General features: G+C 38.4%; 1 protein-coding gene across 1 annotated transcript in view; it reads left to right on the top strand.

The window, feature by feature from the left end:
- CUL1 (cullin 1) overlaps positions 1–12322 on the top strand; it is an 84625-nt gene that overhangs the window by 17416 nt on the left and 54887 nt on the right. The window contains exon 2 of the mRNA XM_084621933.1: positions 6825–7111. Within this exon, the coding sequence (XP_084478059.1) occupies positions 6972–7111 (140 nt within the window). The 5' untranslated portion in view covers positions 6825–6971. The remainder of the gene's footprint in view (positions 1–6824; positions 7112–12322) is intronic.

Genomic DNA, 12322 nt, shown 5'->3' with positions numbered 1-12322 from the left:
TTTGTGCATCAGGTGTGATCATTTTCCATGTAACGTTCTGATTTTTATGGTTTGTCCACAGTCTCCAGTGGAGCAAGAAACCAGGCAGTTCTACTTCGGGATAATCTGTGAGGTGCTTGTTGTTTACTTCAGAGCCTGCCCATTGCATCCACCAGGTATTTTCTGGGTTCAAGCTGGTGATAGAAGAGCTTCTCCAGCTGCCCAGAATGGTTGGTAAGGCTTAAGGAGAATGCGAGGTGAATGAATGAGGTTGTCATTCAATGGGAGATTTTGGTTAGTGAGAGCTTTCTTGTACTCCCATCTCTCTCCGGATGGTTGGAGGAAGGATGTTTGTGAGGATTGGAAGCCAGAGCAGTGGAGTGGACATGACAGTGCAAGTTACAAGTCCTAGAGCCACAATTACCTGGATATCGACAAGTTTGTGAGCGAACTTCTTACCCAAACAGGTGCACAGTACTCAGCCATGGAATAAACTAAAGGTAACGTTGCTGTTCATAGTATTAGGTCATCACAACCCCAGCTACAACTGACTAGCTTTTGGGTGATATTGATGCAACTCTTTATTTTATGGCTCAGATGTTGACAGTTAAGACTGTGATTGGGAGTGACTCCTAGGTAGTGGGAGTTAGGATCGTGGGCTATCTCCTTGCTGCAGAAGTTTACGTTAAGCATCCTCTTAGCTTCAGAATTGCTGAGATGGAAAGCTGATGACATCAGTTTTGGTGGATTGGGTTTGAGCTGCCAGTACCGAATGTAATTTTCCATCCTCTTCAGATCAGTATTAAGGGTGTCTTCTGCTTCTTTGAGTACTGCAGCTGTGTCATTAGTGCCAGGTCGTCAACATAAATTAACTTGCAACATTTCATTTTGGGCACATCATAAGAAGATAAGAATGGCCATACTGGGTCAGACCAAAGGTCCATCCAGCTCAGTATCCTGTCTGCTGACAGTGGGCAATGCCAGGTGCCCCAGAGGGAGTGACCCTAACAGGTAATGATCATGTGATCTCTCCCCTGCCATCCATCTCCACCCTCTGACAAACAGAGGCTAGGTACATCATTCCTTACCCATTCTGGCTAATAGCCATTAATGGACTTAACCTCCATTAATTTATCTAGTTCATAGAATCATAGAATATCAGGGTTGGAAGGGATCTCAGGAGGTCATCTAGTTCAACCCCCTGCTCAAAGCAGGACCAATTCCAAACTAAATCATCCCAGCCAGGGCTTTGTCAAGCCTGATTTTAAAAACCTTTAGTTCTCTTTTAAACCCTGTTATAGTCTTAGCCTTCACAACCTCCTCAGGCAAGGAGTTCCACAGGTTGACTGTGCGCTGTGTGAAGAAGAACTTCCTTTTATTTGTTTTAAATCTGCTGCCTATCACACTTGTGTGTGTTTTTAAAAAGGGAAGTTGGTAGTACCGATCCTTATTTGGGAGGCCATTGTGCACACTGTGTGTTTTGCTAACCTGACTTTTGAGATGACATGTAAGGTTCATTCCAAAAGCATTGACCTAATGAGTCAAAATTTCTGGTCACACAGAGGCAGGTTGGATAGTTTCAGCAGTAGACCCCTGTGCCAGACAATGTTATAGGCTGAAGACAAGTCGACAAAAGCTGCGGCCTTTTCAAGCTTCCACTGAAAGCTGGCCTTGATATGCAGTCAGTACAAGCACTTGGTCACAGCATTCGCCCTGCCCTAAGACCTGTTCAAGGGGTGGGGGGGGAGTTGTGGTCTCCATGATGGTGGTCAGCCTCACCGGGCTTGCCTGCTCCAGTACTTTCTATGTTATACAGAGGAGAGAAATAGGGTGGTAGCTTGTGGATCAGCGGGCACCTTTTCTGGTTTGAAAAGGGTGATGACCTTTGATCATCTCTAAAATGTTAAAAATTGGCTGGTGTTGATGAGTTCTGTGGATAGTGCTGCTTTCTAGTTGTGCCCTTTTGGCCTGAGATATTCAAGGAAGTCTGGAAGAATGCCATCAGTGCCAGCTGCTTTTCCTGCTTTGGTGGTAGAGATGGCAGCATCAATCTTGGCTTGATTGACAGAGACTTGTAGAAGGGGCGCTTTATGCACAGGATTCCTTGAGAGCTATTTCTCCTCTCAGTTTATTTGTTGGCTTACAGTCATCTTAGAATTTCTTAGTTGGAGGCTGGCAGTACTGTTCCCAGAGACTTGAAATATATATGTGGGTTTGATGGTGCCGCTCCACCTCCACAGAATGGCCCATGCTATATGGCTTGAGTTTATGAAGTCTGTGGTCTCCATCATCTTTGTCCATCATTGTCATGTAGAATCCAGTGATTGCAAGAGAACAGTGGCTATGTTTGGGTCACCAGAAGCTTCATACTCCCTTTAGCGAGCATGGGATAAAGAAGCTCCTGTAACCATGGAGCATGGTCATCCTTGTGGCTTTAATAATAAGCTTTGTGAAGAGGTTGAAGTTTTCAGGCTTTGGAGGTATACTACTAATGGTGGGTTTTGTTTTGTTTTTATGGTGGAGGAGAAATCCAGGCAATCCACCCATCTTGGGTTCCAGCATGGAACTGGTACACTGGTAATGATGATGAGTTCAAGGCCAATTATACCGCCACTGGCTAGTGCTGATGGTGTGGGAAGGGGTCCAGGACAGTTCAAAATGCAATGAGTGGTGATTCACTATGATGAACACAAAACATAAAAACAGGTGTGGCTGGGTCATTAAACATATTGAAACTATTTCCCCATGTCAAGTATCCTCACACCTCTTTGTCAACTGTCTAAATGGGCCATCATGATCATCACTACAAAAGATTTTTTCTCCTGCTGATAATAGCTCATCTTAATTAATTAGCCTCTTACTCCACTTTTTCATGTTCTGTGTGTGTGTGTGTGTATATATCTTCTTACTATATGTTCCATTCTATGCATCCGATGAAGTGGGCTGTAGCCCACGAAAGCTTATGCTCAAATAAATTTCTTAGTCTTTAAAGTGCCACAAGTACTCCTGTTCTTTTTATAAATCAGGTGTGTGTTCTTTCTTCCATCGAGCTGAGCAGAAGGTACACTTTTTTGTTTTGCATCAGAAGGTACTGAGCCAGTGCGTACTCAGTGAGCCATTTGCTGACTATGTTGTTCATTGTCGTTCATGTTGCATGGTGGCATTTAAAATTGCCAAACAATGCAGATGGGTGTTGTGATTTTGATAAATTTGTTAGTCTCTCCACAAGTACTCCTTTTCTTTTTGTGGATACATGCTAACACGGCTGCCACTCTGAAACCTGACGTTATATATTGTCAGCTCACTGATTTGGATATCAATTGTGAAACTGTCATCTGTTGTCAGTAGTGCTTTGGCTATGGTTTTTTAATTTTGGCCTGATATAGGTGGCCATTCCGTGTTCTGGATGGCTTTGGTGGGAGAGAAGGATGTATCCTGGTATTTTGAGATGTACTGAGCCGCCTTGTGCAATGTGTGCTTCTTGCAGCATCAGGATGTTGATGTTGTTCTCCATCAGCAGCCTTGTGATGACATCAACCTTTGAACAAGATAGGCCTTGAACATTAAGTTCACAAAGACAAATGAACTAGCCCTTTAGTCAAGTAGTGTAGCTCTTGAAAAAGTTGCTATTTTGACTGAGAAGTCAATGAATAATCATCAGTCTACAAAGTGGTGGCATTAGTTCGTATACATAAATTAAAATGTACTTACCAGGGAAGACCACATGAAGGTTTCCACCGTTGCTCCCTTGCTTCATGTAAAGTCATGGCAAGAAACTGACAGAGAAACTTCACTAGATATTTATTTTGTTTCTTCCACCATTTGAAACAGATTCTTGTCAGGTGGTGCGTTTTGAGACAGGCTGAAGTTGTTGTGATAGAGGTCCATGGAAATGAATAAATAATACTTCTAATGAAAAGTGCCATGTTGGCTTAAGGCTATACCATAAATGCTAAAGTCAAAACTTACATTAATGTCAGTAATGCAAGGACATGCCCCTAAAGTGCAAATTCATTATCTTCAGTTACCCATTTTGAGCCATCAGGATCATACTTGCAGATAGTGTCTGATCAACTTTTTTTGCTCTTTGTTTTTTTTCTCTTTCTCATGTTAATGTAGATTGGGAGTTTACGTTGGCAGAATATTATGGAACTTTATCTCAGAGGACTCTTCTGGAGTTCTGTGTGTTAAGTTTTGGGTAGTGCAGCAGACAGTATACGTTGTATTCTGAAAAACTGTTCAGGATATATGCCACACAGAATGAGATGGTTTCATTGCATCCTTGACATGTACCAAGAGTGCTTTGGGAGTTGCTTTAGGAGTTCATTAACATGAACAGGAGCTGTAGTCAGTGCTGGAGGAAAGTATGGCTGGAATCTAAATTCTGTGTGCCAAAGCCACACAGCAAGTGAGTGGCCAAGCTAGGGTTATAACTCAGAAGTTCCTGGTTCAAACTTGGTCCACCAGAGCATCCAGTCTTTCCAAGAAAGGACACTGACAGTTCAAGACTGATCTTGTATGTATTGCTGATAACAGTGCTTACCAGTGTGAGAAGTCCCATAGACTTTTAAGTTTAGAAGATTGAGCCTTTAGTTTTGAACTGGCAATGTGTGTTTTCTTGGAAAGGCAGTGTGTTCTGGTGGACTAAACACGGAACTGGAATCCAAGAATGTTAGATTTCTAATTCCAGCTCTTTCAGTGCGCTGCTGAATTTTTGGCTTGGGCAAGTCACTATAAATCCCATGCCTCAGTTTCCCTATCTGTAACATGGGGCTGAGACGGTATACAGCACTGTGAAAATAAGTTCAAAAGTATTCTAAGATATTGCTCTTTCTGCTACACTGCATAATGGTTTTTCCTTGCCAGGACTGATTCCAAGGACCTTAAATCGAAGTGTAGCTAGATATCCGGAAAAGTCATGAATGTACAACTGTAGTTTTTGTTCTCTTTGGAATCTTAATAATCCTTATAACCTTATGTAAGAAAGGAACGAAGTATAAGTAATTGGTGTGGACCAGTTCAAATCCTTCAGTGTCACACAGGGGACCCTCTGAGCATGAATTTTAAAATAGACTTGAACAGTGCATTCAGTAACTTTACCAATGGAATAAAGCTTTCAGATTTTCATAGAAAAAAGTTGTCTATAACAGCAACCTTGCTACATAGCAAAACTTGATTTTGCTGTACATGTAGCAGCATAGTGTATTTTCTTAACAGATAAGTAGGAGAGGCTACTTTCACAGGAAACTTGTTGACCTGTGTGTTGATACCAGCTATTCTTTATTATTGTTAAGTCAAATAACCTCTCATTCCCCTTCTGGTTTTTCTATGAATGAGTGATAGGTGGAAATATCTCTGTAAGCAATGTGTAGCTTTATCCATCTGTTTTTCTTTCCAAATTTGTGCCAAATAACTAGAAGAAGCAAATCTCTTTAGTCTATAAAGCTAGTAAACTCAGTCGATTATAAGAATAGATTGTAAGACTATATTATAAGCATTTAATTGCAAAATTCAAGATGGAAACTAGCCAAGTCACACTGAAATATTGTAATCAAATGCAGATGTTGCAGTGCAATTTAAAGCATGTAAAAAACACACTTCCAAGTTGATAGGTGTCTTAAAAATAAATTACATAAATATTCAAAAAACAATTGAAATGTTCCTTTGTTCTCCTAAGTGGTAAGATCCCAAATTGATTATCAGAAACAGCTTTAGGATTGCACCTCAAAACATTTGGAGTAAACGAAGTTTCTCAATAAACATCTCAAAACATTAAAATTTATTTTATTGCTTTTTTAGCTACCAGACATATTTTATAAAATATATTTTTTGAAAATAGTCTTACTGATGCTTATTGATATCAATAAAATAACCAGGAATGCTTTTAGATTTAAATTTTTATATGTCATCAATATCTGTTGACCTCCTTACACCAACGGTTTTACTTTCTGACATCCAGGAACCAAAATAAAACAAGCTAGCTTTATTTATTTTACTTGTACACTTCAGAATAGTAGTCAATTGTCAGTTGCCACGCAGCTAAGAAGCTCTTTAGAGAAGTGGATAATTCCTAGGAAATTGTGTATGCTATTTTCAGAAAATATTTATGTCCTATATGGATATTTCTTTGTATGGGTGGTTTTTTAAATGTCCTTCTAATTTCAGGTATTAACTATATTACTATACTGTACAGTATTATTCTGGATCATATGCAAATAATATGTTCAGCAGCAGTTTATTTTTAAGATCTCCATTCTGGATCAGTTAAATTCAGAATTAAAAATTCATATCCAATTGTCCTACATCATATGTAAGAAATAAAGCCTTCTATACTGTACCTATCCTGGAAGTAATGAATGGCTGGGAGATATTACTAGCCAGAGGCCTGTGATCATTTCTCCTGGATTAACCTCCAGAAATGGTATTTTTGTTACTGTCTGAAAAAATAAAATGGGCTTGTGGATTTTTCATGATTTGGTATGTACCTTGCATTCATTACAGAGAACTAATAATGAATGTTCTAAAGATCTTTAATATCCATCTGCAGCAACCATGTATACTGATGACTCCTAAAATATTCAGTATTTTGGCAGTTTAACAGTATGGTTATCTTCCAAATTCTTATTTTAATGAATAAAGTTGAAGTGATATGGAAGGCAACAGTAAAATCATCGCTTTTCTACTTACATATTTAAGTATGCTTTGGTGATATTATTAGCAGACAGCACTCTAAATATGTAATGTTCACTTTTGGATGACTTAATGGTATATCTTTTGTTCTAGCAGCTGATGAAATCGAATCTGGTGTCAGTGAATGTTATTAACTAATTCCTTTTTTTTGGTAGGTTATCTTGCAAGGGGATATCATTCTTCGTATGTAAAGAACATCTTTCTGAGTCACTGAATTTGGAATGTTACTTTACTTGTGAAACTGATGGAGGAATAGCCAGATCTCAGACTTCTACTCTGGAAGACTTTACAGGAAATACAAAATGTCGTCGAATAGGAGTCAGAACCCACATGGACTTAAACAGATTGGTCTTGACCAGATATGGGATGACCTTAGAGCTGGAATTCAACAGGTTTATACCAGACAAAGTATGGCAAAATCCAGATATATGGAACTCTACACGTATCCTTATACTAAAAAAAAAAAAAAAAAAAGTTGGTAAATATTTTACTGTCAATTAAGAACTAAAATCACCTTATAACTTAGAGTAAGTTTTTTTTAAACTTTTGGTGATGTTTTATACTTTTTGTTTTTAAACTTCATTTTTGAAAAAGATTAGCCTTTCCCATTTCATTGTGACAAAAACAAGTAGAAAGACCAGTCACTGGTATAATAAAAATCATGAGTGAATGTGTTTAGCTTGATAAACGCTTGTCTTGAAAATATTTTTTTAATAATTGTACTTATTTGTAAAATGTCAAGTGGAATGCTTTTAATTTTTATAAGACAGCAGACACTTAAAGGTGATTTTTTTTTTTAGTAGATAATGTTTACAAGGTGCACCAAATATTATCATTCCTCATTAATGATCAGTACAATGAAAACATTTTTTCTTTCCACCCTTTTCACTTTGACATGTTCGCTTCAAGGCTTTTTTGTAATGTTCAATTATCTACTTCAAAGTAGTGGAACAATTTTCTCTTGCAGTAGGCCTTGTCCAACCATAGGGTTAGCATCTTTCTCTGCAGAATACTGGAGTCAGTTTCAGAGCTTTCAGTCTGGAAGAAGAAATAGCTCTGTGAATTTCTCTCTAGAATTACTGGCTTCCACTGAGATACCAATTGAAATTTTTGAGCAGCTCCTGGTCTAGTGATTGCTTTAATGTTTAGAAGGATTCTAAAACAGTGTGGTGTTCTTGTTTTCATGTTCATGTTGGCCTAATACTTGGAAGTTACATTCAAGGAAAATGTTCCTGCTCAGAGACTCTTCTGTCAGCTGTTGTTTTATGGTGGAGAAAGGCAAAAAACATCAGGAAGGTGTATGTCTCTGAAATCTTCAGGTCTTTAAGAGAAGGAAATGAGTCTTGTGAACACTTGAGGCACACAGATAATTTTCACAAAGGTCTGGAAAATGCCCTTTCTGCTTTGCAACGACCAGTTCCCTCTTTTTACCCTCATAAGAATCTTGTATTTCTGCGGTAGGGCAGGTGCTTCATAACAAGAAAAGACTATCATGAAGTTTAGAGATAGCATAAAGAAAAATGTCATTTGGAAGTGAATGTGTTCTCTCCTAGTTTTTATTCTAATACTGTTACACTCCTTGATGAATTAAAATGGCAGTTTTAAACGGTTGGTAAGCAGATGGGCAAGATATCTCTAAATTCAGCTTTTTAAAATATTCTTGAAACTGTACTGGAGTTTCATAAATTGTGCATCTGTCAAATTGCAGTCCTGTTTGTAGGACTGTGTTGTGAACAGATGGGGACTTAGCTTCAAAACTTGAAGAGAGTGTGTGTGTTTTAGGGGATAAAGGATGGATGGACTGAAGGCTGTGTAATTAAGCAGTTCTCTAGATTTCATAAGAGGGGAGGATGATAAATTACATACATCAAATGTTCTTCAGATATACCTTCATAGAGTTCACTCATAATAATCTTCTGAATTGTGACTTCAGATTCCAAATCAGTGGAAATAACCAATGTATTCTTTGTTGGAGTTTTACAGAGTGCTCTTTCAGTAATAGTTGGGAATGTGTTGAATTCTGGACTTGATGCATCAGGATCTGGTCTTAGAATTTTGAGAGCAGAGCAAGTAGGTTAACTTTTTTTAGCCCCAGATCTAGATGGAGCAGGCTGTATGTTGGGTGAATGAGGAAAAATCTACAACATTTAAATGAGTGCTAGAAATATTAAGAAAGTGATGTGCAGTAGAACATTTGCGAACCCTGAGATTCAACTGTATTCAGTTTCTAGTGTCTAAAAATCTCTTGAAATATATAGACTTCAGATCCTTCTTTTATAAACCTTTTACTTGAGTGGAAGGGAGAGAACCAATATGCTGGAGAGACCTATGTGTGATTTTACTCGTAGGTTTTTTATTTTTCCAAAGCAAATAGAGTACAAGTAGTACAAAGTAAGTCATACTAGATCAGATATATTTAAAAATACAGTTTGAGGGTACTCTTTTCTCTGTTCCATATCTAGGTGTCTGGAAATGCTAGGCGCCCACTGTGTGTTAGTGTTACTGCAGGTTAATGAAACAGAATCAGATAAGATATCTGAGATTCTCATAAATGCAAGATCTGAATTTACCCTTCAGAGGGTATCTGAGGTGTAAGATCCACTAAATTCAGATCTTAGTGCAATTCACTTTTTAACCTCTTTTGTATTACCTTACCTTTTTGCCATTTTAAGGCAACATCACACTGTAGAATAGAGATAAAGTTGTTTATTACTACAGTAGCACTGGTTTGGTATAAAATTGGTTTGAGAACAGCTTCAATCTGTCCCACAGTTTTAAATTTCATTGAGCAAATAAGCATTGTGGGAAAGCTGTATGTTTCAAAGGAAAGATTTTTTTTTTTTTAATTTTTACAAGATATCAGAAGTGGTTTTAAATTAAAAGGTGCTTGGTAGAATATCAGTCAGATTACTCTTAAATACACTAAAGAAAACCTCCTCTTCTATGAAAGACTTTATGTAGGAAAGGATTACACTTGAGGATATTACAGATGTTCATATTGTTCATTTGGTCAATCATGCCCTAACACAGTGATCATTACTTGGTATTAGGATCCATGTGGTATTAGGATACCAAGTGAATAACTTGGTATTAGGATCCATTAGTCTTGGAACCACTAAGAAGATCTGAAGAAGAGCTCTGTGTAAGCCCAAAAGCTTCTCTTTCACTAGCAGTAGATCCAATAAAAGATATTCCTTCACCCACCTTGTCTCTCTAATATCCTAGGAGCTATGTGGCTACAACAGCACTGCCAGCAAAAATGAAAAGTAATTCAGCATTGTTCATCAGAACAAAGTAGTCAAAGGAACATCAGAATTTACACTTGAAACAGCCTCGTTTTTCCATTAATCAAGGAAATCCAATGTGTGCTCCCTTTTTGTCCAGCTCCCCAACCATGATATAAGTAATGGCACAAGCTCGATCTGCAGAGATGTGGGGTTTTTTGTTTCATTTCAAAAAGAACTAAAGTTTTTTAGAATATCTGCCTTTTACCATTGGTCTAAATTTAGATGGCCGTTTCAAAATGATAGCAGAATTGTATCACCAAAACCTACATAGTGAAGAGTGTTTGGGTGCCATATAGAGTAATAGTACCCTTAACTCTCTAGTGTATCAGCTTCTAGGCAGAGGACATGTAGACAGCAACAGTGTGATCTAGTATTCACGTACTTAAAAAACACAAGAGATTTATGTTGGGTTTATAATGTGTTCAGCTGATTAAGGGGAAAATAAAATTGCTCTTTGAGTAGTGTCCCTGAGGGTGCTCCACTGCATGTGCACATGTGCCTCTTTGAGCTCTTGATCACGGATTTTTTTCTACTAACAGTGCCCTGTGCCTCTTTGTGTTGGACACAGAGAAGGAAGATAGCAACCATCATCAAAAGTGGAACCACCCCTGCATGCATCCTCCCTCCCATATGCCAAACCTTTCCCCTCTCAGTGACCATACTGGGATCCCTGGACTGCTTACTGACAGCAGTTCTCCAGACCACCACCATCTCAAGGGGACACTAGGGTTGTTCAGTCCTCTTCTTCCCACAGCAGGAGATGTTTGAGGAACAGGAGGCCAGGCTACCCCTCAAACACTCATTCGTCCTCATCTCCAGATGATGCAGTTATGCGTCCTCCACTTTCTGTGACAGACAGTTTTTTGGCAATTTCAAGATCTCATGTAGAGGGTAGCTGACACTCTTCAAGTTCCACTCAGAAAGGTCAGGGATTCAAAATGCAAGCCGTTGGATATTCTACAGTCAGCAAAATCCTCTAGGGTGGCATTACGCATCAAATGCCTACAGTAGTAGGCAAATACCTACTACTGTTCCACCAATGTGTAAAAGGGCAGATAAAAAGTATGATGATCCCCCCCTAAGGAATCTGATTTCTTGTTCTCCGACGCTCCACCTAACTCCCTAGTAGTGGATGTGGTAAATGAGCAGGGTAGGCAACACTTCTCAGGTCTGTTCCTCATGACGAGGACAAAAGAGACTGGATCTGTTTGGACAGAAGTCCTGTTCATCCTGAACTGCAGGTTGCTGATTGTGAACTAACAGGCTGTCATGGTCAAATACAATTGCACAAACTGCAGCATTGCTTAAACGTATTGGAGTCTGAGATAAGTAGGGCTGCTATGTGGGCTTCAGTATGTACACTTTCCAAACACTATGCTTTAATCTATGTCGTCAGAGCCAGTGCGGGTCTGGGTACTGCTCTACTATCTTCAGTTCTGGACTCAGTTCCAAAGCTCCCTCCCTCTGGGAAAACTGCTCAGAACTGATGTTACTGCACAATGTGAGTAACCTCTTTTTGCGTTCATTCTCTCCACCCTGTTTATCTGACTTGATCTATCTAAGTCACTTTCAGTGTCAGATCAGTAGTGTCTTTTCCAACAAAAAGGAAGTATTCTTACCGGCTAATTTATAGTCTCTGAGGAAACATGTCTGCTAATCCAGACCCTGACTAAAGTGGTGACCAAACAAAAAACAGATGGGTAAAACTTTCAAAAGCATCCAAGCCCTATTTTCAAGTTTACTTCCATAATAGAGAACTAATACACTGCCATAATTAATACAACATATACAGTAGTATTAATAAGTATTATTTTGCTAACCTCTCTATTTTGTCTTTTCCAAACACAGGATGAAAGTATGAATGATTGTCAGTAAATTGACTGATGAATAGAAATATCAGACGTTTTAAAATATTGCATTTCTTTTTGGAGTTCTGCCATAAATGTGCATTTTACTTTGGGTAAAAACATTTCTAGGTTTTCTTTTCTTCAAAATAGTGATTCTTCAATTTTCTGCATACTCTGCCATAAATCTTGTGGAATAACCTCACAATCTTCCACTTCCCTGCAGCACATTTCCATCTTCGTTTGTAAAACGTAGTCTGATGAGCATTCTCAAGGAACTGTGTAATCCACTTATTCTTACACCAGTCAGAGCAATCATATTGTATGGTTCTAATTTTTAAAATAAAATCTGGCTATTTTATATCTTTAAAATCTGTACTGTTTAAGCACTTACAAAAGCTATGCATTTGTAATAAATAACAATTCTGCTCATGGATGTAGAACACTTAGCCTGCTTTAACCTTTTTCATTTGTTATGAGGAGAGATGGGAAGTGCACAATCTATAAAATATTCAATCAGGT

This window comes from Lepidochelys olivacea (genome assembly GCF_965140295.1).
Source record: "Lepidochelys olivacea isolate rLepOli2 genome assembly, chromosome: 2".
Lineage (NCBI taxonomy): Eukaryota > Metazoa > Chordata > Testudines > Cheloniidae > Lepidochelys > Lepidochelys olivacea.
This window is presented reverse-complemented; position numbering and strand designations above follow the sequence as displayed.